This window comes from Acartia tonsa, chromosome 15 (genome assembly GCF_053477335.1).
Source record: "Acartia tonsa isolate MP-2025a chromosome 15, ASM5347733v1, whole genome shotgun sequence".
Taxonomy (NCBI): Eukaryota; Metazoa; Arthropoda; class Copepoda; order Calanoida; family Acartiidae; genus Acartia; species Acartia tonsa.
Genome location: NC_137274.1, coordinates 23,381,133 through 23,407,855, shown reverse-complemented (window position 1 = coordinate 23,407,855; position 26,723 = coordinate 23,381,133). Strand labels below are relative to the sequence as shown.

The window sequence follows — 26,723 nt, the reverse complement described above, 5'->3', positions numbered from 1 at the left end:
CCTGTAAACCTGGAGCCTGTGTTTATACCAGAGCTGCCATACTGGATAAAGTCTTACTTGTAAACCTGGAGCCTGTGTTTATACTAGAGCTGCCATACTGGATAAAGTGTTACCTGTAAACCTGGAGCCTGTGTTTGTACCAGAGCTGCCATACTGGATAAAGTCTTACTTGTAAACCTGGAGCCTGTGTTTATACTAGAGCTGCCATACTGGATAAAGTATTACCTGTAAACCTGGAGCCTGTGTTTGTACCAGAGCTGCCAGAGTGGGCTGTCTGGATCCCCGAGGCAGCAGGGACAAGCACGGTACCATCCGGCGGGGAAACAATCTTCCACAACAATGTCGTCCACTGGGTCATACAGCACTTCCTCAACCTAGATAGATAGATACATAATTAGAGTAAAACACTAGAGATGGAAAGGAATTGATCAAATAACTGTATCTCCCCATTGCAACCATCTTGTGCAACCTTTCTATGGGGTAATTGAAAATCAACCAATGGTGTCGCTTATATTATCACAGCAAAGTAGTAGAAAAAAATTTAGAAGTAGACGAAAGAGGTCTTTGAAATAGGAAGGGAGGTAGTTGTCTGTATATACATCTATACTGTAGATCTGTTGATAGATAGATTGATAAAAATAAGTGTAGAGAGTTATATGGATAAATGAATAGATAGATAGATAGATGAACATAAAGAAAGACAAATAGATAAAGCTAAATATAGTGAAACAAGTAGACAAACAGACTGACAAACAGACAGACAAACAGACAGACAAACAGACAGACAAACAGACAGACAAACAGACAGACAAACAGACAGACAAACAGACAGACAAACAGACAGACAAACAGACAGACAAACAGACAGACAAACAGACAGACAAACAGACAGACAAACATACAGACAAACATACAGACAAACAGACTGACAAACAGACAGACAAACAGACAGACAAAAAGACAGACAAAAAGACAGACAAAAAGACAGACAAAAAGACAGACAAACAGACAGACAAACAGACAGACAAACAGACAGACAAACAGACAGACAAACAGACAGACAAACAGACAGACAAACAGACAGACAAACAGACAGACAAACAGACAGACAAACAGACAGACAAACAGACAGACAAACAGACAGACAAACAGACAGACAAACAGACAGACAAACATTGTTCACCTGTTTCATTTCCTCCACATAAGACGTTATCTCCTCGGCCTCTCCCTGTTTCCCGTTGGACTCGATCCCGTTACCCCCGTTGCCATGGTCCAGTTTCTCCATGCTGCGCTGCCGTGATCGTCTCCAGTCAGAGTCGCCCGACAGTATAGAGTTGGTGCGTCCATCCTGGAGACCCTGTTAAAAAACAGTAGTTAGTACACACCTCTCAATGAAGTCAATCAAGCAATTCTAGTAAAATTACGAATCACGAAACCTCTTGGAGTTTTTGCACAATGTGGGAGTTTTGGCACGCTGTTGTATCAAGTTGGTGCGTACATCCCGGAGACCCTGTTATGTAATACATTTTTTAAATGTCCAGAGTTCACACCTCTCAATGAAGTGAATCAAGCAATGAACCAGGCATTGTTATTCCGACAATTCTAGTTAAATGTGAATGAAAAATCACGAAACCTCTTGGAGTTTTGGCATAATATGGGTAGTGGGCTGTTTAAAACTCTAGTCCCCAAAATTTTATAATCACGTTTTCGTATTTGTTGGCTCAACAACTTTGGGGACTTTTATTTGATTGATTGGTTCTTTAAGTTGGGTGTCCTCGTTTCAACAGCTAATTGCAATATAAAGGAGGTTTTTTTGTGCATCATCATTGGGGATGTACAATTACATCAATGTATAATAACACATTTTTAAATGTCAGGAGTACACACCTCTCATTGAAGTAAATCAAGCAATCTAAGTTTGGATAGTTTTTTTTTGCCAAAAACCTAATTGGGGCTGCTTTGATTTTTAAGTTATCATCTAGAGAAAAACTACCCCCTTACCTTATTTTTAATTTAAGGGGGGAGAGGGTTATCCATGAAATAGTTGATGAATTAAAATTAAATAGGAAAAAGTAACAAGAATGTGTACACTTTCTAACTAATAATATAGTCAGATTGTAAGATTATAAACATATATTACAATTTTTTGGAGACACAACCCAATCTGTCCCGATTTTGTATCACTTTTGAAAAGTGCGATTCCTGTGACGTCATATAAAAAGGGAAGGGGGGAAGAAAATCTCTTCCCTTTTCTCCCATCTCTCTTGAAGAGATTTTCTTCCCCCCTTCCCTTTTTTTTCCAAAACGTATATGACGTAACTGGAATCGCACTCTTCAAAGTGATACAAAATCGGGACAGATTGGGTTGTGTCTTTTTTGGATTACAATCTTTGGAAATATTTTAGAAATAATTACTGCCTGTTTATATAATTTTATTAGTTGAAAGGTTTAGAGACTTCTAGTTAGGATCCAACAAAAAAAAATTCAACAAAATGACTCCAAGTTTTTGAGTCAACGAATAAGATAACGATGTTACAAAACTTTGGGTAGAAGAATATTTCCTGGAGCTTACTGTTTACAACACTTGTCCCCAAAGTTTTATAATCACGTTTTCGTATTCGTTGGCTCAACAACTTTGGGGACATTTAATGGATTTTGATTGGTTGGTTCATTGAGCGTCTAAACGTTTCAACCCATAATTGTGTGTACAAAGAGGTATAGTGGGTCAACAAATAAAATAACGTGGTTATAAAACTTTGGGTACCACGATAGCTTACCATAAAAAGAGGTTCTCCCTCATTCTCAAAGGAGGGAGGGGACATTGGACTGATTATTACACTTGTCCCCAAAGTTTTATAATCACGTTTTCGTATTTGTTGGCTCAACAACTTTGGGGACATTTAATGGATTTTGATTGGTTGGTTCATTATGTGTCTAAACCTTTCAACCAATAATTGTGGCTACTTAAAGGGGGTAAGTTGGTATCTTAGGTTGAGTTTCTAAAATTTCTCCTATGCTAATATTTTGTGTTTTCTCAAAGGAGGGAAGGGACATTTGGCTGTTTATGATACTTGTCCCCAAAGTTTTATAATCACGATTTCGTATTCGTTGGCTCAACTACTTTGGGGACATTTAATGGATTTTGATTGGTTGGTTCATTGAGTGTCCAAACGTTTCAACCCATAATTGTATCTAAAAAAAGGGTAAAGTGGGTAAAAGAATAAATAACGTGAATATAAAACTTTGGGTACCACGATAGCTTACCATGAAAGGATTGAGGGGACATTAGGCTTTTTAAAACACTTGTCCCCAAAGTTTTATAATTACGTTTTCGTATTCGTTGGCTCAACTACTTTGGGGACATTTAATGGATTTTGATTGGTTGGTTCATTGAGTGTCCAAACATTTCAACCTATAATTGTATATACAAAAGGGGTATAGTGGGTCAACAAATAAAATAACGTGGTTATAAAACTTTGGGTACCACGATAGCTTACCATGAATGGCGGTTCTCCCTCAATTTCAATATTCATTCCCTCTCCAATGCTCATATCGGCATACATTATTCGACCAGTTCCTAAAAAAAAAGAAATAAATCACGAAACTTTTAAAATTTAAGATTACCTGAAAATCTAGGAATCGATCTAGCACCCCAACTAATGTCTAAATCTCAATGAAACTTGATGGAAGTATGTAAAATGTGAATTTCTTTAACCCCTGAAAATTTCAGTCGTCTATCTTGAATATTAATCAAGAAAATCACAAAAACCTGAAAATCTAGGTATCTATTTTCCCAACCAATAGGCATATCTAAGTGAAACTTGATGGAAATATGTAGAATGTGAACATTAATCCCTCATAATTTTAGTCATTTATCTTGAATATGATTCGAGAAAATCAAGAAAACTTAAAACATCTAGGAATTGATCTAGCACCCCAACCAATGTGAAAATCTAGGAATCGATCTAGCTGATTTTAAAATAAATTGAAAAGAAACAACTTCACGTGTCCCTAGAGTATCATGTATTATCATTGAGGATTACGTCAATTTATATGCCATTATCTTATCCCTTTAGATCCCTGACTCAACCCACTTACCTATATCTGGGAGCAACAGATTGTCCTTATTCTTTGAGTTTATGCTGGCATTGTCCTTGGATTGTGGCTTCACATGACCGTTCACCCCCTGGATGGTTAGGTCCATGTTTTCACCTAGAACAAAGATTTTGTTTTACTTAGTTGTCATAGGAATCAATAATCCAAAAATCAGATCAATCAGATCATTTTATAGCACAAAAATATGTTGTTAAAAATGTTAAAAATCAACATGTTTAAAATGGATGTACAGATATTCTGGTAATGATTATATATGAATCTGTTTCTTTAGGTAACCCCTGCGGGGAGCCCTAACCCTGTGGAGGTCTATACTGCGTTGCTGTCATCATGTGGGGCACCATTTACTCTATACAACCTAACCTATCCTATTATATAAAGTATGAAGTTTTTTTTTTGTCTGTAACAAAGGATCTCGCTAACTGTAGAACCGATATGGTTCTCTTTTACAGTGCAGTTTCTTATAGGTCCAGGGAAGGTTTTTAACTATTTTGGGGGAGGGTATTTCCACACATACAACCTAACCTAACCTATATCTATAATACAAAGTAGAATGATGTTCGTCCGTCTACCCGTCTGAAGCTTAAGATCTCGGTAACTACAAAACCAATGGATTCTACTCTTCAGGAAATATAAAAACTGACCCTGTAGTGGTTTTAGGCTATTTTCTTTAGGGGTTGGACCTCCCCAACCCTCCCTATGCTACAATTTACCCAATACAACCTAGCCTATATAACCTATATTATAAAATTTAGCGTTACCTATGCTCGAATCTGGACCATTGGTGAAGTCACCCTTCTTGAACCTAACATCGAATCCACGCGGATTCTTCAAGTCGCCGTTCTCCCCTGTTGAGACCACACCCTTTTCATCTATCCCATCCAGGTGGGGATCATCATACTGCAACCTAGATAGATAGATAGATAGGTAGATACATGGATAGATAAATAGATAGATAGATAGATAGATAGATAGATAGATAAATAGATAGATATATAGATAGATAGATGGATAGATAGATAGATAGTTTGATAGCCATAATTTATGTGCAAGTTTATCCTATCTTATGTTTTCCTTTGGGATTTCTTGATGTAAATTGTCAAAAGGAGTTTTTGATCTGTTTTGAGTGTATTGACATGAAATTTATTGTATTATCTGTTATTTTGTTAGTATTTAGTAATATTGTGTCGATTTTAGCCTAATTCTTATAATACATCCTTATAATAAAGTAACAGGATGTTTGTGTGTTTGTATGTTTGTACCGAAGGATCTCGCTAACCGCTGAACCGATCGGGTTCTCCTTAACAGGGTAGATTCTCATATGTCCTCGGAAGGTTTATAACTATTTTGGGGGAGGGTACCACCACCCTCCCTAGAGAAATTAAATTTTTTTTAATTTCTCGATTTTAGAAAGAGAGTTCAATGAAAAATAAACACTAACACAAAATAGCCATATTTTAAACATAAAAAAAACACATTTAAAGTGCCACTAGAGGCCTCTAGAGGCGTAGCCGCTAGTATTACATATTACTTTGTGACATTTTAGGCTTCTCGAAGATCTTGATTTGATCCCATCGCAATTGAGTCTGAAATATGCATGACTAACCTTCTACCAGTCACCGCTTCCACAATCTTGCGCTTAATAAAGCCAAACATATTCCCAATGCTGCGAACGATGAACCGTTTGAAGGTGCCAAACCGGCCGAAGGCGATGACCATCTTGTCCGGCTCATCATCCTCGTCTCCGCCACCTGTATAGCATTGTATTATAAACAACTATCCGCGGATATTATGCGGATAGTATAAAATGAAAACCGGTTCTAATCCAGCGGATATTAATAGGTTTTATTATATAAGTACCATAAGGATCCTAACCTGTACCTACAGTGCATCAACAACAACAATAATAGACAGATAGACAGACAGACAGATAGACAGATAGACAGATAGACAGATAGACAGATAGACAGATAGACAGACAGACAAACAGACAGACAGACTTACAAACTGACAGATGGACAGACAGACTGACAAACACAGACTGATGGACAGACAGACATACTTCCATATGTCTTTCCATTGGTCTGTTTATCTATCTTTCCATCTGTCTATCCATATGTCTGTCAATCTGTCTGTATAATTGTCTGTCTATATGTCTGTCCATCAATAAATCTGTCTAAATCCATCAACCAGCAAACGTAGGTCAATACAAAACCAGAGAGAGAGGAGACAATTGGCTGTTTATTACACTAGTCCCAAAAGTTTCATAATAATGTTTTCTTATTCGTTTGCTTAACAAACTTTGGGGACTTTAGTAAACTTTTTATTGGTTGCTTCAATAAATTGATTGTTCAAACGTTTCAATCACTAATTTTAATCTACAGATGGGGTAATATTGTGTATCATCATTGGGGATTTACATCAATTTATCAGCCATTGTCTTATCGCTTTAGATCCCTCATATTTTTATTTAGAGCATCGTATTATACATATATAGCTTTCTTAGGATATTATGTGGATAGTATGACTGAGTGCCGGTTTCTAATCCAGCGGTTATATTACCTCCGCCCATGTCTGAGAAGCTGGCAAGCAACAGGGCAAGAAACAGGTTGAGAATAACCAAGTTCCCCACCAACACCGTGGCCATGAAGTAGGGGATGCAGGCGCCCCCCGCCACATAGATACAGTCCCACATGGACTCGATCCACTCTCCGCACAGCACTCGGAACACGATCATAAAGCTGAAAATAATTTTGATTAGTTGGTGGTTGCGCTTAAATGCAGGGACCGCCTGTCTGACCAACAACTCTAGAAAAATCACAAAACCTCTTGGGATTTTTAATATTTACGAAGGTTTGCCATGAAGTAGGGGATGCAGTGAAGCTTTTCTATAATTAGGGTTGGTCCGTCTGTAAGTAATGGTTAGCTCTTTTTGTTAATTAAGACATGTTAGAATTGTCCTATCAATTTCAAACTGTACGTACTTTTAAAAAATGCTGATTTTCATCTTTTAAATTTACTTGCAATTTTGTCAAAACTTTTACATTTATATTTTGCTTATTCAGTTCTAAAACTGGGTTAATTGCAGAGCTTCGCTTTTATGGATGTTATAATCTCTGTCTAAAAATTAACAATTTCGCAGCAAAATGAGCTTACTATTAATTAATGAAACAGCTTATAGTGTCCAATAAAAAAGACATCATACAATACAAATGACCAATGATAGGCCAATATACAATTGGTTTACAATTGGTTAATTGTAATATATACTGGCCTACCATTAGTCATTTGTTTGAATGGCTTCATTTTTATTAGTAAATGAAGAAAGAGAGAGAGAGAGAGAGAGAGAGAGAGAGAGAGATAGATAGATAGATAGATAGATAGATAGATAGATAGATAGATAGATAGATAGATAGATAGAGAGATAGATAGATAGATAGATTTGTTCATACCTATGGAAAAAATCTGTAAAATTCCAGCGCGGCATCTCGCATCCCTTCCACCGACACACGTTGCCATAATAATCCTTGCCAAAGAGTTGCATACCTTAATAGAAAACAAATTGAGTAAAATAATAGCCTAAAACCATACCCATACATATTATACACGTTGCTATAATAATTCTTGCCAAAGAGTTGCATACCTGAATGGAAAACAAATTGAGTAGAAAAATAGCCTAAAACCATACCCTTACTTATTATACAAGTTGAAGTCCTTGCCAAAAAGTTGCATACCTAAATCAAAGCAAAGTTGTAAAAATATAATTTATAAATATATAGTATATACAGCCGACAACTACCTTATTAACCCAAGGCATTAGCATAAATGTCGGGGTGGTGTCGGGTTCGAGTCTGATCCACACCGGGCTATTAGTTTTAATGGTTCCAGGACAAACGAGGGAGTCCCAAACGTCGGAGTAGACAAACGCAGGAGTGTTAAAATATTAATTTAATTAAGTATTTCTATTAGATTAGGCTAGGTTATGCATTTTAAAAACCTATACAATGGTCTAAAATAGGTTAGTTTAGTGTCCACTCCTGTGTTTGTCAACTCCGACGTTTTTGACTCCTGTGTTTGTCCTAGGACCGTTTTAAATGGTGCCTACTGCTGATATGTCAACCATGTGACAATAAAAGTGATAGAATGGGTAAGGGCAGCTCATTACCATGCACAGTTAGGACTTCAATACAAAGGTCGTGCAATCAAAGGGTTGGTTGTCTGTTGGAATACACCAGACAACTACCTATCCTATTCTTCGGTGACCCCTAGTTTTGCAACAAAAAAAAATATCTTTTGAATTTGTTTGTACATTTTTTAGAAAACTGAATATAATACGATGATAGACATATTTTTTTCAAATGGATGAGAATCAGTTCTAATCCACCGGATATTAATCGGTTTTGAATGAATACGAGGAAATAAATACCCATGACAGCAAATATAAAGATAATAATACACAGAACAAATGTCAGGTTGGGAAGGTGTAATTTTGTGTATCATCATTGGAGATGCACATCAATTTTTAGGCTATTGTCTTATTGATTTAAATACTTATTTAAAGCGTCGTATTAATAGACAGTTTTCCGTGGATATTATGCGGATTAGTATGGCTGAGAACCGGTTCTAATCCAGCGGATATTAATCGGTTTCGAATGAAGAATACATACCCATAACAGCAAAGATGAAGATGATAATACACAGCACAAAAGTCAGGTTGGACAGAGCGCCCACAGTATTTGCCATAATTGTCAGGATGTCATTCAAAGATTTCCAAGATTTCGCCAACTTGAACACCCTAGGATAAATAAGATAGGTTGTTAGATAGATAAATATGTAGGTGAATGTATAGATGAATAGATAGATAGATAGGCAAAAGGAATGATATGACCTGAATCCATCGCAATTGAGTCTGAAAGATGCATGTCCTACCTTAGCAGACGGAATGATCTGAGTTAATCCCATCGCGTTTAAGTCTGAAAGATGCATGGCCTACCTTAGCAGACGGAATGATCTGAGTTAATCCCATCGCAATTGAGTCTGAACGATGCATGGCCTACCTTAGCAGACGGAATGATCTGAGTTAATCCCATCGCAATTGAGTCTGAAAGATGCATGACCTACCTGGGCAGACGGAATGATCTGAGCATAGAGAGGCCACTCACACTGATCCCATAGCAATTGAGTCTGAAAACCGCATGACCTATGTATGTACCTGAGCTGATCCCATCGCAATTGAGTCTGAAAGACACATGGCCTACCTGAGCAGACGGAATGATCTGAGCATAGAGAGACCGCTCACACCCTCAGCCAACAGCTCCACCAGGGAGAGAACGACAATCACAAAATCAAAACAGTTCCAGCCATCCTAAAGGATTAATAATTTATCACATCGTATTTTAGACAGCTTTTCGCGGATATTAAAATGAAAATATTAAAACCAGTTTTGTTAGCCCTAAGGGGCCGGAGGCCCAGACTAAAAAAACTAGTATCGATTTTTAGGAATTTCATTTTTATTTTCGTGGAAAATTGTCTGATGTGCATTACATGTTTTTATTTTCAGTGTGGCTTCCAAACCGAATAATATCCGCTGGATTGGAAATGGTTGTAAGCCATACTGAAAAATCATCAAGATATATCATATGGAAGAGAGAGAGGACAAAGGGCTGTTTATTATACTAGACCCCAAAGTTTTACAATGACGTTTTCTTAACCGTTAGCTTAACCACTTTAGAGGCCGTTGATTGGTTGGCTCATTAAGCTGAGTGTTCAATCGTCTCAACCACTAATTTAAATCTACAGCAGGGGTAATTTTGTACATCATCATTGAGTATGTACATCAATTTATCGGCCATTGTCTTATCCCTTTAGATCCCTGGTAATAATCCTTATAAATGATGCAAAGAGTATAATAAACTCACAGAGAAGAAATCGTACTAAAAACAGCTATCTGCGGGTAGTATGAAGATAGTATGACTGAGAACCGGTTCTAATCCAGCGGATTGTAAGCGGATTTGGTAACTTACCGAGAAGAAATATCTTGGCGACATTGCAAAGAGCTTGATGAAAGATTCAAATGAGAAAATTGCCGTGAAGAAATAGTTGCCGTTCAACAGCATTGAGTTCATCCAGGGGGCCCTGAAATTTATAAAGTTTGTATCCACGTCTTACTAAAGACATTAAAAAGGTCAAGAATTTGTTTGCATGTCTGTTAGTCTGTCTGTTTGTCTGTCTGTTAGTCTGTCTGTTTGTCTGTCTGTTTGTCTGTCTGTTTGTCTGTCTGTCTGTCCGTCTGTCTGTCTGTCTGTCTGTCTGTCTGTCTGTCTGTCTGTCTGTCTGTCTGTTTGTTTGTCTGTCATATTCAACGTTGTACTGGTCCATAGCCATAAAGACGACTTTATAATAGTATTTTGAAAAGCGCCATGTTGAAACAAAAAAAATGGCGCGAAATTACACTTACAGGCCGTCATACTCAACGTTGTACTGGTCCATGGCCATAAAGACGACTATACAATAGTATTTCGAAAGGCGCCATGTTGAAACAAAAAATGGCGCGAAATTACACTTACATGCCATCATACTCGACGTTGTACTGGTCCATAGCCATGAAGATGACGTTGACAAGAATACACAGCGTGATGAACAACTCGGTGAAGGGGTCGAATACAGCAAAAGACATAACCTAGATAGATAGATTGATAAATAGATAAATAGATGTATAAAAATATATGTATAAGGTATAGACAGTTAGATGGATAAAAAAATGAATTAATGGGCAAATGGATGGATAGATAGATGTACAGATTAACAGCTCCGTGAACGGGTCGAATACAGCAAAAGACATAACCTAGATAGATACATAGATGGATAGATAGATTGATAGATAAGTATAAAGATGGATAGATTGATAGATAAATAAATTAATAGATAAATAGATTGATAGATAAATAAATTAATAGATAAATAGATTGATAGATAAATAATCTGAAAGATGAAAAGATTGATAGATTGATAGATAAGTAGATAGATAGATAAATAAATTGGTAGATAAATAGATAGATAGATAAATGAATTGATAGATAAATAGATTGATAGATAAATAGAATGGTAGATAAGTAGATGGATAAAAATAAATGTAGATGTTTATGGATGCAAATTTAAATGTACAAAAATAAATGTATAGGGTAGACTCGAGAGTTAGGTGAAGGAATGGATGGATAGATAGATGGACATGAGAATAGACAGATGCATAAGATTGAAAATGAAGAAATAAAGCGAAATATGGTAAAATAAATAGAGATATAGAAAGACAGACAAATAGCCAGAAAAACAAACAGAGTAACAAACAGACAGACAAAGGGACAAAAACAAACAAATAGACAGACAGACAAACAGATAAACAAACAAACAGACAGACAGACAAACAGATAAACAAACTTATATACATAACAGACAAACATACAGACAAACAGACAGATAAAAAGTTTTTATCTAAACTAGATTAGATAGATAGATTGATAGCTTTGCGCCATATACTTGAAATTACTGTAATTTAACTAATTATTAAAAATGTCTATGACTAATTCAAAAGTCTTCCCAAGAATAGAATCACAATACAATTTTACGCTAGGGGCAACCCCCCCCCCCTCCCATCTTGAGTTTTTCGATAAATTATATTTTGGGGATAAAAAGTTCTTAACAGTTTAAGTCGGAGAGATAGGGGACAATGAGCTGTTTATTACACTAGTCCCCAAAGTTTTATAATGACGATTTCTTATTTGTTGGCTTTGAGGACTTTAAATGCATTTTGATTGGTTGGTTCAGTATATTGAGTTTACATACGTTTCAACCACTAGTTGTAATCTACAGAAGGGGTAATTTTATTTATCGTCATTGGGGTTCGACATCATTTTATCGGCCATTGTCTTATCCCTTTAGATCCCCGAGTTTTATATATTTATTTATAGAATAGTATCATAGACAGATTTCAGTGGGCACTATGCGGATAGTGACTGAGAACAGGTTCTAATCCAGCGGATATTAATCGGTTTAAAAAAAACTAACCTCAGCAATGTTGATCCACAAGGAGCAGCAATCCCAGATGCAGACCACATCCGTGCACCTGTGCATGAAGTCACACAGGATGTCCTTCAACTTGGGCCCCTCCTCGTCGTCAGTCTGAAACAAACATTTGGCGCCAAAATTAGCTCGCGCATGGAAATTAATAAAATGGCGCTAAAATTTGCACCAAGAGGGAAAAATGGGACCAAAATTAGCTCGCACACAGAAATTGCGTCAAAAATAGATAAAAGGGCGCCAAAAATAGCTCGAGAAGAATATAAAATGGTGTCAAAATTTTAATCTAAAGATACACCATTAAAAATAGGCCAAAACTAGCATCTCTTAGTTAAAAAGGCGCAAAAGATTATGAAAATATATATCCATTTAGATTATGGGAAAAGTTAGGGGAGAAAAGGTGCCAATAAAGTTAGAGTATAGAGGGGTCGAGGGTATATGACTGTATAGATCTATCGCAACGACACAATCCAATTGCTAGAGAAATTTGACAGCTTAGACTGGTCCTACGACAAACGCAAGAGTCCCAAACGTCGGAGTGGACACTTATAGGTTTTTTTAATGTCTAACCCCTGCGGGGGGCTTATTTGTTCATTCATATCTAAACCTAACCTAAACTGTATAGAAATACTTAATAAAATTAATATTTTAACACTCCTGCGTTTGTCCACTCCGACGTTTGGGACTCCTGCGTTTGTCCTGGAACCCTTAAACTCATAAATGGCAGAGTTTTATACATGTTTGTTCAGTTTTAGAAAAAACGCTCAAAATATAAAATGTATTATGTCTTTTTGTTTGTCCTTTATAAATAATGCATATACCTCAAAAAAAACAAAAACATTTAATAGTTGTTAAAAAAAATAAAAAAATGTATAAAATTTATAAATGAATTTTTACAAGCATTTGATTTAAAGCTGCGTTGAGAATACAATCAGACAAAAAAATTGATAAATTATTAGCTATTTTTAAAATAACAATATTAAAGTTCAAATGAACAGTAACTATAGTTCTGTTGCTGACCTGATAGGCGCTACTGAGGTGGGTGGCTTTGCTGGGCGGTCTCTCTGACACTTGGTCTATTATATCATTCAGTACTTGCACATCCTAGCATAGATAGATAGATAGATAGGTAGATAGATAGATAGATAGATAGATAGATAGATAGATAGATAGATAGATAGATAGATAGATAGATAGATAGATAGATAGATAGATAGATAGATAGATAGATAGAAAGATAGAAAGATAGATAGATAGAAAGATAGAAAGATAGATAGATAGAAAGATAGAAAGATAGATAGATAGATAGATAGATAGATAGATAGATAGATAGATAGATAGATAGATAGATAGATAGATAGATAGATAGATAGATAGATAGATAGATAGATAGATAGAAAGATAGATAGATAGATAGATAGAAAGATAGATAGATAGATAGATAGATAGATAGAAAGATAGATAGATAGATAGATAGATAGATAGAAAGATAGACTCACCTTTAAGTCAAGAACATCGCGACCGCCATTTGTAGCAAACGGACCAGGCAGCCTAAAAATTAGTTCAAATTAATGCCGTTAGGGGGTGGCTTTCTAAAGTACTTTAGTGTCTGTGTTTAGTGACCTAGGAAAATGGGGATAGATGTCCCTGCTTTTGGCCTACCCCTATTGTCGTCATAGTAGAGGGAAAGGGAAAGGGGAAAGAAACCCCAAACAAAAGAGATGGGATATAGGGTATTTTCTAACGTCAATAGAATAGGTAGGCCAAAAGCAGTGACATCTATCCCCCTTTTGCTAGGGCACTATAGACAGCTACAATATACTTTTATTTTAATCAAAGGAAATACATATGACGAATTTTCAATAAATGATAATAATGTGATATACTTTGTGATGAACACAGTAATAGTGTCTGACTGATTATGACGTAACAAAAAAAATTAGCCAATGAGAGGCCACTATAAATTTTACCATTGGTCAATAACGGCCTCTCATTGGCTAATTTTTTTTGTTACGTCATAATCAGTCAGACACTATTACTGTGTTCCTTTGTGATTTTTCTTTGGAGGTTGGTGGTACGCTCCTCCAATATAGCTATATAGCTTTGTAAAGGAGAACCATATCGGTTCAGCGGTTGGCGAGATCCTTATTTTCAATTGATATGTCTGTATGCATGTCTGTCTGAATATATCTGTATGTCTGTCTGTATGTCTGTATGTCTGTCTGTATGTCTGTCCGTATGTATGTCTGTCTGTCCGTATGTATGTCTGTCTGTCTATATGTATGTCTGTTTGTTTGTCTGCCCATATGTATGTCTGTCTGTATATCTATCTGTCTGTCTGTATGTTTGCCTGCCTGTTTGTATGTCTATCTGAATCTATCTGTATGCCTGTCTGTCTGTCTATCTTTAAGTATGTCTGTCTGTTTGTCTGCCCATATGTATGTCTGTCTGTCTTTATGTATGCCTGTCTGTATGTCTGTCTGTATAACTGTCTGTCTGTCTATATGTATGTCTGTTTGTTTGTCTACCCATATGTATGTCTGTACATCTATATGTATGTCTGTCTGTACATCTATCTGTATGTCAGTCTGTATGTCTGTCCGTATGTCTGTCCGTATGTCTATCTGTATGCCTGTCTGTATATCTGCGTGTATGTCAGTCCGTATGTCTGTCTGTATGTCTGTATGTCAATCTGTATGTCTGTCTGTCCGTCACCAAATTGAAATATGTTACCGTTGTTTCTCAGAAGTTATTGGATCCAGGTGTAGCGAGTTCGGACCCGACGTTTTACCACCCTCCGGATAAATTAAAGGCATCCTAGAATTAATAAATTGATTATTGGATATATTAATTATTAGACGAATAGATAATTGCATTTGGATAGATGGATAGATAGATAGATAGATAGATAGATAAAAAGATAGATTAGGTAAAGTTCAGTTCATAGAAAAATGTTCCTGGTAACGAATACCTCCAAAAATCTATGAACTTTAAAAGCTGCTAACAGTTAAACGGTGGAACGGTGGATTTTGTTCACACAGAATTTTAACTGACAAAAGGAGACCTACTAATAATCTGGAATAGTCAATAATCAAAAATGCTCACTTATCTCGCAGTGCACATAAATGCGCGAAAAAAAGACTTATTTCTCGCTTTTTTTCCTTCAGTGAAGCTTTCCCTGTTTAAATTCATAGATTTTGAAAGATAATCGTTACCGGAAACATTTTACCTTGATCTGCATTATAGATTCCATAGATTAATTTACAGAAAAATTAGTCAATTGTTAAATTGACAAATAGATACATAGATTTATAAATAGAAATATAGATTAATATATAGATCGATAGATAGAAAGATAGATTAATAGTTTGATTGATAGATAAATTGATAGATAGAAAAATAGATTATTATATGTATGTATATATAAATAGATAGATAGAAAGATAAATTAATATATAGATTGATAGAAAGATAGATAGATAGATGTATAGATTAATATAAAGATGAATAGATGGAAATACAGATAGATAGATAGATAGAAAGATAACTCAATATATAGATTACTAGATTGAAAGATAGATTAATAGTTTGATAGATTGATAAATAGATTGATTAATATATAGATTGGTAGATATATTAATAGTTAGTTTGATAGATAGAAACATATATTAATATATAGATTGATAGAAGGAAAGATAGATTAATATATAGATTGATAGAAAGATAGATAGAATAATAGTAGATAGAAAGATAGATTAATAGTTAGATTGATAGATAGATTGATTAATATATAGATTCGTATATAGAAAGATATATAGATAGTTGTATAGATTGATAAAAATAAAATAGATTATTATACAGATTACTAGATAAAAATATAGATTAATATATAGATAGATATATAGATGATAGATAAAAGAGGTTTACTCACAAACAAAATATGAACTTTACATTTTTATTGAGACATTATAAATTGTTTCGAGTATATTTGTACTCTTCAGATGTCAATGTAAAACTAAAATTTATAATAAATTTAAATTTAAAGGATTTTTACAAATATTTTGGAAGATTTTTTTGTACATTAAATTCTTTTAATTTAATTTTTTATATATGGATGGATAGATTAATAGTTCGATATATATATATATCTACTAGCGGCTACGCGCCAAAAAGGAGGGGGGAATTGAATTCGATAACCTATTTTTTTCTATTTTCTCTTGGGAGGGTGGTGTCACCCTCCCCCAAAATAGTTATAAACCTTCCCAGGACCTATGAAGAGCTACATTGTAAAGAAGAAACCTATCGGTTCAGCGGTTAGCAAGATCCTTCGGTACAGACAAATAGACAGATATACAAAGATCCTGTTACTTTATTATAATGATAAATGATTTTTGCAAAAAACTTTTTCAAATATTAGTTTTGTATGTATGTATGACTACAAAAACATACGGACGTAAAAAAAAGACGTATAATAAAGTAACAGGATGTATGTTTGTCTGTCTGTCTGTTTGTACCGAAGGATCTCGCTAACCGCTGAACCCCTATGGTTCTCCTTTACAGGGTAGCTTCTCATAGGGCCAAGGAAGGTTTATGTCTATTTTGGGGGAGGCTAATACCACCCCCCCCCCCCAAGAAAAATCCAAACTAGAAAAAAATTACCCCCCCACACATTTTTAAAAACTTTTTTTTAAAATTTAAAACATTTAATTGGGTTATCGAATTCAACTCCCCCCTCCTCAAATGCCTCTAGAGGCCTCTAGTGGCATTGCTGCGCTGCTATTCACTTAAACTTACTTGTTCTGTAGTGTTCCAGATTTTGACGGTGGATATCTCAGATCCGTATGGCTGGTATACGAGTCCTAAAAATTATGGTTTTAGGCTATTTTTAACGTGAAACAGCTTATAATTTCAAAAAAAAAATGACGTAATAGAATACAATTGACCAATGATGGGCCAATAATTTGATGTACATCCCAAATGATGATGCACAAAATTACTCCTACAATTACAATTTCATTAAGTTGAGTGTTTAAACGTTTCGACCATTAATTTTAATCTAAAGAAGTAATATTTTTGTGTATCATCATTGGGTATGTACATCAATTTGTCCCTTTAGATCTCTGAGTTTTATATATTTATAAATAGCATAGTATCAAAGACAGCTTTCCGCGGATAATATGCGGATAGTGACTGACTGAGATCCGGTTCTAATCCAGCGGATAGTTACTCTTCCCGTATTTTTTATTATAACGTTTTTTTATTTGTTGGCTTAACAACTTTTGAGGGTTTAAGTTGAGTGTTTAAACGTTTCCACCACTGATTTTACCTTTCCAGTATGGCTGTTATACGAATACTTGCGACTGAGGCCCATTTTGGTATAGTAAAACCGATTAATAACCGCTGGATTAGAACCGGTTCTCAGTCTTACTATCCGCATTATATCCGCGGAAAGCTGTCAATAATACGAAGCTATAAATGATTATAAAATCTTATAGTATCTAATATATCATTTATAGTATATAATTATATAATACTATATATATATATACTAGCAGCTTCGCCCCTAGCCTCTAGGGGTTTTGCCCGAAGAGCTTTAATCAAACCAATTTTTCGTATTTTAGATTTGAAAGAAAAAATGAAAAAAAAAATTTTTTTGAGGGGGGGCAATTTTAAATTTTTTTTTTTTTTTTGGGGGGGGGGGTAGTCGACCCCACTATTTTAATTTTAGTTTTAAAAAGAAAAAAAAAATTTTGGGAAGGAATATTTTTCATTTTTTGGGGGGGTTGGGGGTGTCTCACCCCCCAAGAAAATAGCTTAAAACCATCACAGGACCAGTAGGTATAATCCCTGAAAAGTAGAGCCCAATCGGTTCAGCGGTTACTGAGATCTTAAGCTTCAGACGGACAGACAGACGGACAGACGGACAGACAGACATCGTTCTACTTTGTATTATAGATATTATATAGTATATATCTATATAGATATGATTATTATAGATCATCTAAAGGGATAAGACAATGGCCGATAAATTGATGTATTCCTCCCAATGATGATACACAAAATTACCCTTTCATTACCTTTCCAGTATGGCTTAGGCCCATCTACGTCCCCAAAGTTTTATTATAATGTTTTTTTTATTAGTTGGCTTAACAACTTTGGGAACTTTATAAAACTTAGGGTACTTTATAAAACTTTGGGTACTTTATAAAACTTTGGGTACTTTATAAAACTTTGGATACTTTATAAAACTTTGGGTACTTTATAAAACTTTGGGTACTTCATAAAACTTTAGACACTTTATAAATTGGTCTGTTCATTAAGTTTAAAGGGTTTAAACATTTCGACCACTAACCTTTCCAGTATGGCTGTTGTAGGAATACTTGCGACTAAGGCCCATTTTGGTTGGCGTGTCAACAATGATCCCGCCGTTCAACTCGGACTTTGGCGTAACGGCGGTAGAATCGTCGGCGTAGGGCAGGTGTTCTACATTAAAAGATAGATAGATAGATAGATGGATAGATAGATTGATGGATAGTTTGTCATATAGATAGGAAGATGGATCAATATATAGATAGATAAATAGCTAGTTGGGTTGATGAGTAGATAATAAATAGATTAATAGTGTCAGTCAGACTGTCTGTCTGTTTGTCTGTCTTTCTGTCTGTCTGTCTTTCTATCTTCCTGTCTATATGTGTCAGTCTAAAAGTTTGTTCATCTCTAGTTTGAATGTCTGTCTGTCTGTCAGTTTTTCTGGCCGTTTTTCTGTCTGTATATATGTCTGTCTATCAGTCTGTCTTTCTTTCTGTCTGTCTGTGTGTCTGTCTGTCAGTCTGTCACACATACCTTGAGCATCAAAGCAGGTAAAAAGAACCAGAGGTTTTCTACTATCACTATGCTTGTCTGTCTGTCTGTTTGTTTGTCTGTCTGTCTGTCTTTCTGTCTGTTTTTTGTCTGTCTTTCTATCCGTCTATCTGTTTGTCTGTCTGTCTATCTATTTGTCTATCTGTTTGTCTGTCTGTCTGTCTGTCTGTCTATCCGTCTGTCTGTATGTCTGTCTGTTTGATGTCTGTCTGTCTGTCTGTCTGTTTGTCTGTCTGTCTGTCTGTCTGTCTGTCTGTCTGTTTGTCTGTTTGTCTGTCTGTCTGTCTGTCTGTCTGTTTGTCTGTCTGTCTGTCTGTCTGTCTGTCTGTCTATCTATCTGTCTTTCTGTCTGTCTTTCTTTCTGTCTTTCTATCTGTCTGTCTATCTGTCTTTCTGTCTACTTGTCTGTCTGTCTTCTGTCTATCTGTCTGTCTGTCTATCTGTCTGTCTGTCTGTCTGTCTGTCAGTCCGTCTCTCTGTCCATCTGTCTGTCTATCTGTCTTTCTATCTACTTGTCTGTCTGTCTTCTGTCTGTCTGTCTGTCTGCTTGTCTGTCTGTCCGTCTGTCTGTCTGTCAGTCTGTCATACATACCTTGAGCATCCAAGTAGGTAAAAAGAACCAGCGGTTTTCTACTATCACTATGCTTATCAGAATAGCGGACGTGGGATTGGAACGAATTCGATTTGGACGGCCGCCGACCGCCGGCTGTCGCTAACGCGTTGAACGGCGAAGCCGGCAGCGATGATTTTCCGTTATTGTTGTTGTTGATAGCACTAGAGGTACAGTTTAATGCTTAACGTATTAAGAAAAGATATAAAAGATTTAGATGCTCAATCTGACAATTTATAAACTGTCAAAAGTATTCCTAGAAAACAAACTCTTTAGTTAATTTTATTTTATATGCATTTATTCCAATAATAAGAGCGACAATTTTTTCGTCTGAAAGCCAGCATTTTTCTCAGAAACTCAACTTTAACAGCTGATTTATCATATTTGTTTTGTAGTATTCGTTTTCTCGCCAATAATATCACCAGATTGTTCCTATGGTGTTTTTATATTGGCCCATTTACATAGTTTTTCTATATTTATTACAGTGAATTAAGTAAAATTATCAAAAGTTTTTGCGACAGCGAATAATATATATTATCAACTCTCCCCCCCCCCCCAAAGTTTTTTTTAATTTTCCTTTTCAAATCTAAAGTAAAAAACTGGGTTGTGAATTTCAACTTCCCCCTCCTCAAGTGCCTCTAGGGGGCGTAGCCGATAGTACATATATATATATATAGCCTATAAGCTTTATCCTAAGAAATACGACTATTTATATAAAAGATGAGGTTCTAATTAGACTTTGGGTACCATTATAATATATATATATATAATATATATAGCCTATAAGCTTTATCCTAAGAAATGCGACTATTTATATAAAAGATGGGGTTCTAATTAGACTTTGGGTACCATTATAATTTCCAAAGGAGAAAGCCTAAAGTGTCATGTGTGACGTCATAAAAATGAGGCCTGAGTGGGTCAACAAAACTGTTATTAATTATTAAGCATCCGTTCCTAGCGGCCGCCGCAGTCAGCTGATTCTTGTCAAACATGCTCTCTTCAGACTTGTACATACTCAATGTGGTGGACAGAATGCTCATCCGGTCAGTTCCTGTTGAAAAAATGGCGGGAATTGATAATTCAACAAAAATGGCGGGAGCGCGCAAGAAAAAAATGGCGGGAGGGACAAAGTAAGTTGCAAAAAACCCCCGCGGAAAACCGATTTGAAAACAAAAATAGAAAGACTGCTTGTAAATGGCATTTTCAGATAGTAAGCTAAAATGAAACATTTTAACCATTTAAAATCTAATTATCTTTAAATTATTAAGTTTTTATTAAGTTTATAGAAATTAGAGGTATTGTCCCTTTCGTGGTAACGCCTCTTAAGGGGCGATTCGTCGTATATTCAAAGTAGCCTTTGAGAGGTTATTTTAAGTTGGGTTAGTTGATTGCCCCGCAGGGTTAGGCAATTGGACCCGCAGGGTTAGAGCCCCCCACAGGGGCTAGAAATAGGGGAAAGGGTACTGTAAAAATATATCGAAATGCCTCTTAAGAGGCGTTGTCACGAAAGAGACTATATCCAAATATTTTAACTATTTCCAATCAAATTTTTCTTTCAAATTTTTTTTTTCTTTCATCATTAAGAATTTTTCAAAAAATTTATTCAAATTTTCGAGCTTTTCTTTTATTATTTTAATGAATTATCATTCCTTCGCCAAGAGTGTTTGGGTCGTTGTCAATTTGTTGGGGAATGCCGCCATTTTTCGGGTATTTTCCGTTGGGTATCGGCGGGAAACCACCGTTAACGCCGTTAACATATCCCAAATTATCCTTTAAATAAATAGATGTCATAACTAGGGTTGGGCCGGATACTTTTTTGGCCGGATACCGGATATCCGGCTGATTTCAAATGCCGGATATCCGATATCCGGCAAATATCCGGTTATCCGGCCAAATTACCGGATATCCGGCCGGATAACCGGATAAATTACCAGATATTAAAGTAGCAAAAAAAATTTATTAATAAACTTTTGAGATTTCATATATAAAATTTACATAAAGATTAACATTTTCAAAAAATTATAGCCATTTAAAATTTTGAAAAGCAGAGATTTTTGGTGTAAAATATAAAAAAAGTCATAGCCGGATATCCGGCCGGATAGTTTCAATATCCGGTATCCGACCGGATATTGAAAATGGCCGGATATCCGGCCACACCGGATATCCGGCCCAACCCTAGTCATAACTTTTATATATTTTTTAAAACAATAAAGTATATATTAAGGTATTAAAAAAATACGATAATAGTTAATTCTCGTATAATATTATAAACAGCTTTCCATGGTTATAAAATGTACAATTATAAGATTAAAACCAGTTTTTTAGCCTTTACCCCCGACGTGTCGAAGGCACTGGCTAAAAAAAAAGGTTTTAATCTTATGATTATACATTTTTATATTCATAGAAAACTGGATATAATACGATCCTAGACATAAGTTTTCAGTATGGCTGAAAACCGCTTCAAATCCACTGGATATTAGTCGGTGTCTAAGGTATGCGGGAAATGAGGAATCCGCGGGAGCCAAAAAATATTTGTGGAAAATTTCAGTTTAGTATGAAATGGCGGGAAACTTTAGTTTAGCATATAAATGGCGGGAAGTTTCAATTAATGGCGGGAAATGACTGCATCTATTTATTCCTTGACGGGGGACGGAGCGCCCACTGAGTCGATGTTGGACTGGGACTGAAGTAGCGATCCACCTCCACCCCCTCCAGCACTCTAAACAATCAAAAAAAATATTGGTGGAAAAGTTTGGGCACTGCCGGATTTTACAATATTCATTAACATCTTAGATATAAAAATCACAATAAATCTAAATAGATAAATGGATAGTTAGATAGACAGACTGACAGACAGACAGACAGAATCGATGTTGGACTGGGACTGGAGCAACGACCCACCTCCACCCCCTCTAGCACTCTATAATACAGGATAGATTATTTTTTTTTGTATATTCTTGTGTGAAAATGTATAGAGAACAAGGACATATGATAATTTTGATGATACATAAAAAAATAAAGGCTGTAAACCCTAAAAGATACTTTTCCATAGATAGATAAATAGATAGCCAAGTAAATGTATACCTTATCATCGTCATCCCCAAAGTCATCACCAAATTCCATAGCTGCTTCCATAGCGGCTTCGGCGGCGGCGGCTTCAGCCTCGGCTAAAGCCGCCTCCTCTGCCTCTTTTATCGCCTCCAGTTCTTCGAGTTCCCTGGAAAATTTAAAATTATAGAAGGGGTAATTTTATTTATCATCATTGGGGAAATTTACATAAATTTTTTAGCCATTGTATTATCCGTTTAGATTTCTGCCTTTCGTCAATAAGCAAGTTTGTCTGTCTGTCTGTATTTCTGACTTTATGTCTGTCTTTCTCTCTGTCTGTTTATCTATCTATCTATCTGTCTATCTATCTATCTATATGTCTATCTATCTATCTACCTTGCAGTTTCTTCTTCCGCTTGTCTTTGTAGTTCATCATAAGACTTGGCGACAATGGCCAATATCAAGTCTGTCTGTCTGTCTATCTATCTGTCTGTCATGTTTGTCTGTATATCTGTCTATCTATCTATCTTTCTATCTTCCTTACAATTTCTTATTCCGCTTGTCTTAGTAGCTCATCATAAGACTTGGCGACAATGGTTAATATTAAGTCTGTCTGTCTATCTGTCTGTCATGTCTGTCTGTCATGTCTGTCATGTCTGTCTGTCATGTCTGTCTGTCATGTCTGTCATGTCTGTCTGTCATGTCTGTCTGTCAAGTCTGTCTGTCATGTCTGTCATGTCTGTCATGTCTGTCATGTCTGTCATGTCTGTCATGTCTGTCATGTCTGTCATGTCTGTCATGTCTGTCATGTCTGTCATGTCTGTCATGTCTGTCATGTCTGTCATGTCTGTCATGTCTGTCATGTTTGTCATGTCTGTCATGTCTGTCATGTCTGTCATGTCTGTCATGTCTGTCATGTCTGTCATGTCTGTCATGTCTGTCATGTCTGTCATGTCTGTCATGTCTGTCATGTCTGTCATGTCTGTCATGTCTGTCATGTCTGTCATGTCTGTCATGTCTGTCATGTCTGTCATGTCTGTCATGTCTGTCATGTCTGTCATGTCTGTCATGTCTGTCATGTCTGTCATGTCTGTCATGTCTGTCATGTCTGTCATGTCTGTCATGTCTGTCATGTCTGTCATGTCTGTCATGTCTGTCATGTCTGTCATGTCTGTCATGTCTGTCATGTCTGTCATGTCTGTCATGTCTGTCAAGTCTGTCATGTCTGTCATGTCTGTCATGTCTGTCATGTCTGTCATGTCTGTCATGTCTGTCATGTCTGTCATGTCTGTCATGTCTGTCAATCTATCTATCTATCTATCTATCTATCTATCTATCTATCTGTCTATCTATCTATCTGTCCATCTATTTATATTTCTATCTGTCTATCTATCTATCTATCTATCTATCTATCTATCTATCTATCTATCTGTCTATCTATCTATCTGTCTATCTATCTATCTGTCTATCTATATATATTTCTATCTGTCTATCTATCTATCTATCTACCTTGCAGTTTCTTCTTCCGCTTGTCTTTGTCCTTCTGTCTGTTTGTCTGTCTATCTGTCTGCCATGTTTGTCTGTCTGTCTGTCTATATGTCTATCTGTCTCTATGTCTATCTGTATATATGTTTATCTGTCTATATGTCTATCTATCTATCTATATGTCTATCTATCTATCTACCTTGCAGTTTCTTCTATCGCTTGTCTTTATAGCTCATCATAAGACATGGCGACAATGGCCAATATCAAGTCTGTCTGTCTGTTTGTCTATCTATCTATCTATCTATCTATCTATCTATCTATCTATCTATCTATCTATCTATCTATCTATCTATCTATCTATCTATCTATCTATCTATCTATCTATCTATCTATCTATCTATCTATCTATCTATCTATCTATCTATCTATCTATCTATCTATCTATCTATCTATCTATCTATCTATCTATCTATCTATCTATCTATCTATCTATCTATCTATCTATCTATCTATCTATCTATCTATCTATCTATCTATCTATCTATCTATCTATCTATCTATCTATCTATCTATCTATCTATCTATCTATCTATCTATCTATCTATCTATCTATCTATCTATCTATCTATCTATCTATCTATCTATCTATCTATCTATCTATCTATCTATCTATCTATCTATCTATCTATCTATCTATCTATCTATCTATCTATCTATCTATCTATCTATCTATCTATCTATCTATCTATCTATCTATCTATCTATCTATCTATCTATCTATCTATCTATCTATCTATCTATCTATCTATCTATCTATCTATCTATCTATCTATCTATCTGTCTGTCTATCTGTCTATCTGTCTATCTATCTATCTATCTATCTATCTATCTATCTATCTATCTATCTATCTATCTATCTATCTATCTATCTATCTATCTATCTATCTATCTATCTATCTATCTATCTATCTATCTATCTATCTATATATCTATCTATCTATCTATCTATCTATCTATCTATCTATCTATCTATCTATCTATCTATCTATCTATCTATCTATCTATCTATCTATCTATCTATCTATCTATCTATCTATCTATCTATCTATCTATCTATCTATCTATCTATCTATCTATCTATCTATCTATCTATCTGTCTATCTATCTGTCTATCTATCTATCTGTCTATCTAAATATCTATCTACCTTGCAGTTTCTTCTTCCGCTTGTCTTTGTAGCTCATCATAAGACATGGCGACAATGGCCAAAATCAAGTTGATCAGATAGAAAGATCCAAGGAAAATGTTGAAGATGAAAAAGGATATATGCAAGGGTCCGCTGGTTACCAGGGTAATCTGAAAGTAATATAATTGAGTAATCTTTGAATAAAACAGAGTAATATATTGATTCAATCTTCATAGAATGAATAACAAAATGTTTTTTTTTTTTAATTTTTTTTTTAAACAAATATTTTTTGGGGTGGAAGGGGGTAATTTTTTCTGGGGGCAATTTCTCCTAAAATAGTTATAGCTTTCCTAGGACCTATAAAAAGCTGTACTGTAAAGGAGAATCATAACGGTTAAGTGGATACCGATATCTTCCACCTCAAGGGCCTCTAGGGGCGTAGGATAAAGTAAATACCTGATAAAGATTCTCCCAGAAGTCCTGGGTCATGAGTCTGAAGGCGCAGAGATAGGCGGTGATGAAGGAGTCGAAACTGGTGTAGCCATAGTTGGGGTTCGGTCCATACCCAGCTAAATTAAACAACAGATGTATATACACAGATAACTCCCTCCCTTTTCCAATGACCTTTTTTTTGTCTGCTAGTAATTTTTTTTCTGCTACTTGGCTGTGTTAATATTTCCGACACCATATTGGTTGATTTACAATAACCCAATTTAGAGTCGGCATAAGGTAATTGTGATGGGGAGAAACAGTTATTTAACCCCTTTTCCCCCTCTAGTGTTTTACTCTAAAAATTAAACAGACATTGAGGTTCACAGAAATGGCGGGGAATCTTTTAAGCATTGCAACAAAAGTGGAAGATAAGAATAATAAGGTTATGTAAAAAGTGCAGAAAAATGGCGCGAAATAATGAATATAGTTTTAGAAAAATCTTGCTATAAAGCTACTTATCCTAGATACCTAGACAGATGAAGCCGGCCGGACATTTTCCGGCGCCGGACGCGTTGCCACACATGCCGTAGTTGTCATCCTCGTCTCTCCACCAGTTGGTTTCGTTGTGCATGAAAAAGTCCCAGGACTCGTCACTGAAAAGATTAGTGGTTGAAACGTTTGATCACTCAACCTAATGAACCAACCAGGCAAAACCAAATAATTGTCCCAAAAGTTGTTAAGTCAATAAATAAGAAAACTTTGGGGACTAGTGTAATAAACAGCCCATTGTTTTTGGGTACTTTGGGTACCTGAGATTGCCCCAGAGCAGGGCTTCCTCCTGGTCGTTATAAGAATACTGACTGTATGTTATTATAAAACTTTGGGGACTTTATAAAACTTTGGGTACCTGAGATTGC

The 26,723-nt window shown here is 35.7% G+C and overlaps 2 protein-coding genes across 3 annotated transcripts in view; both read right to left on the bottom strand.

Moving 5' to 3' along the window:
• LOC145307258 (sodium channel protein para-like) overlaps positions 1–20,704 on the bottom strand; it is a 51,482-nt gene extending 30,778 nt beyond the window's left edge. For both annotated transcript variants that reach the window (XM_080149627.1, XM_080149626.1), the window contains exons 1-20: positions 20,616–20,704; positions 19,640–19,825; positions 18,539–18,669; positions 16,981–17,045; positions 14,920–15,003; positions 13,686–13,737; positions 13,207–13,290; positions 12,175–12,288; positions 10,680–10,792; positions 10,137–10,248; positions 9,372–9,478; positions 8,781–8,908; positions 7,566–7,659; positions 6,676–6,854; positions 5,720–5,864; positions 4,875–5,020; positions 4,099–4,212; positions 3,498–3,577; positions 1,184–1,357; positions 226–374 (exon numbers count right to left, since the gene is read on the bottom strand). In XM_080149627.1, the coding sequence (XP_080005753.1) occupies positions 226–374; positions 1,184–1,357; positions 3,498–3,577; positions 4,099–4,212; positions 4,875–5,020; positions 5,720–5,864; positions 6,676–6,854; positions 7,566–7,659; positions 8,781–8,908; positions 9,372–9,478; positions 10,137–10,248; positions 10,680–10,792; positions 12,175–12,288; positions 13,207–13,290; positions 13,686–13,737; positions 14,920–15,003; positions 16,981–17,045; positions 18,539–18,669; positions 19,640–19,825; positions 20,616–20,697 (2,339 nt within the window). In that variant the 5' untranslated portion in view covers positions 20,698–20,704. The remainder of the gene's footprint in view (positions 1–225; positions 375–1,183; positions 1,358–3,497; positions 3,578–4,098; positions 4,213–4,874; positions 5,021–5,719; positions 5,865–6,675; positions 6,855–7,565; positions 7,660–8,780; positions 8,909–9,371; positions 9,479–10,136; positions 10,249–10,679; positions 10,793–12,174; positions 12,289–13,206; positions 13,291–13,685; positions 13,738–14,919; positions 15,004–16,980; positions 17,046–18,538; positions 18,670–19,639; positions 19,826–20,615) is intronic.
• Positions 20,705–21,289: 585 nt separating this feature from the next.
• The window catches only part of LOC145307015 (sodium channel protein para-like), a 63,409-nt gene continuing 57,975 nt past the window's right edge, over positions 21,290–26,723 (bottom strand). Inside the window, exons 12-17 of the mRNA XM_080149353.1 lie at positions 26,335–26,459; positions 25,831–25,943; positions 25,396–25,544; positions 22,742–22,874; positions 22,299–22,376; positions 21,290–21,430 (exon numbers count right to left, since the gene is read on the bottom strand). Coding sequence (XP_080005479.1) covers positions 21,290–21,430; positions 22,299–22,376; positions 22,742–22,874; positions 25,396–25,544; positions 25,831–25,943; positions 26,335–26,459 — 739 coding nt within the window. The remainder of the gene's footprint in view (positions 21,431–22,298; positions 22,377–22,741; positions 22,875–25,395; positions 25,545–25,830; positions 25,944–26,334; positions 26,460–26,723) is intronic.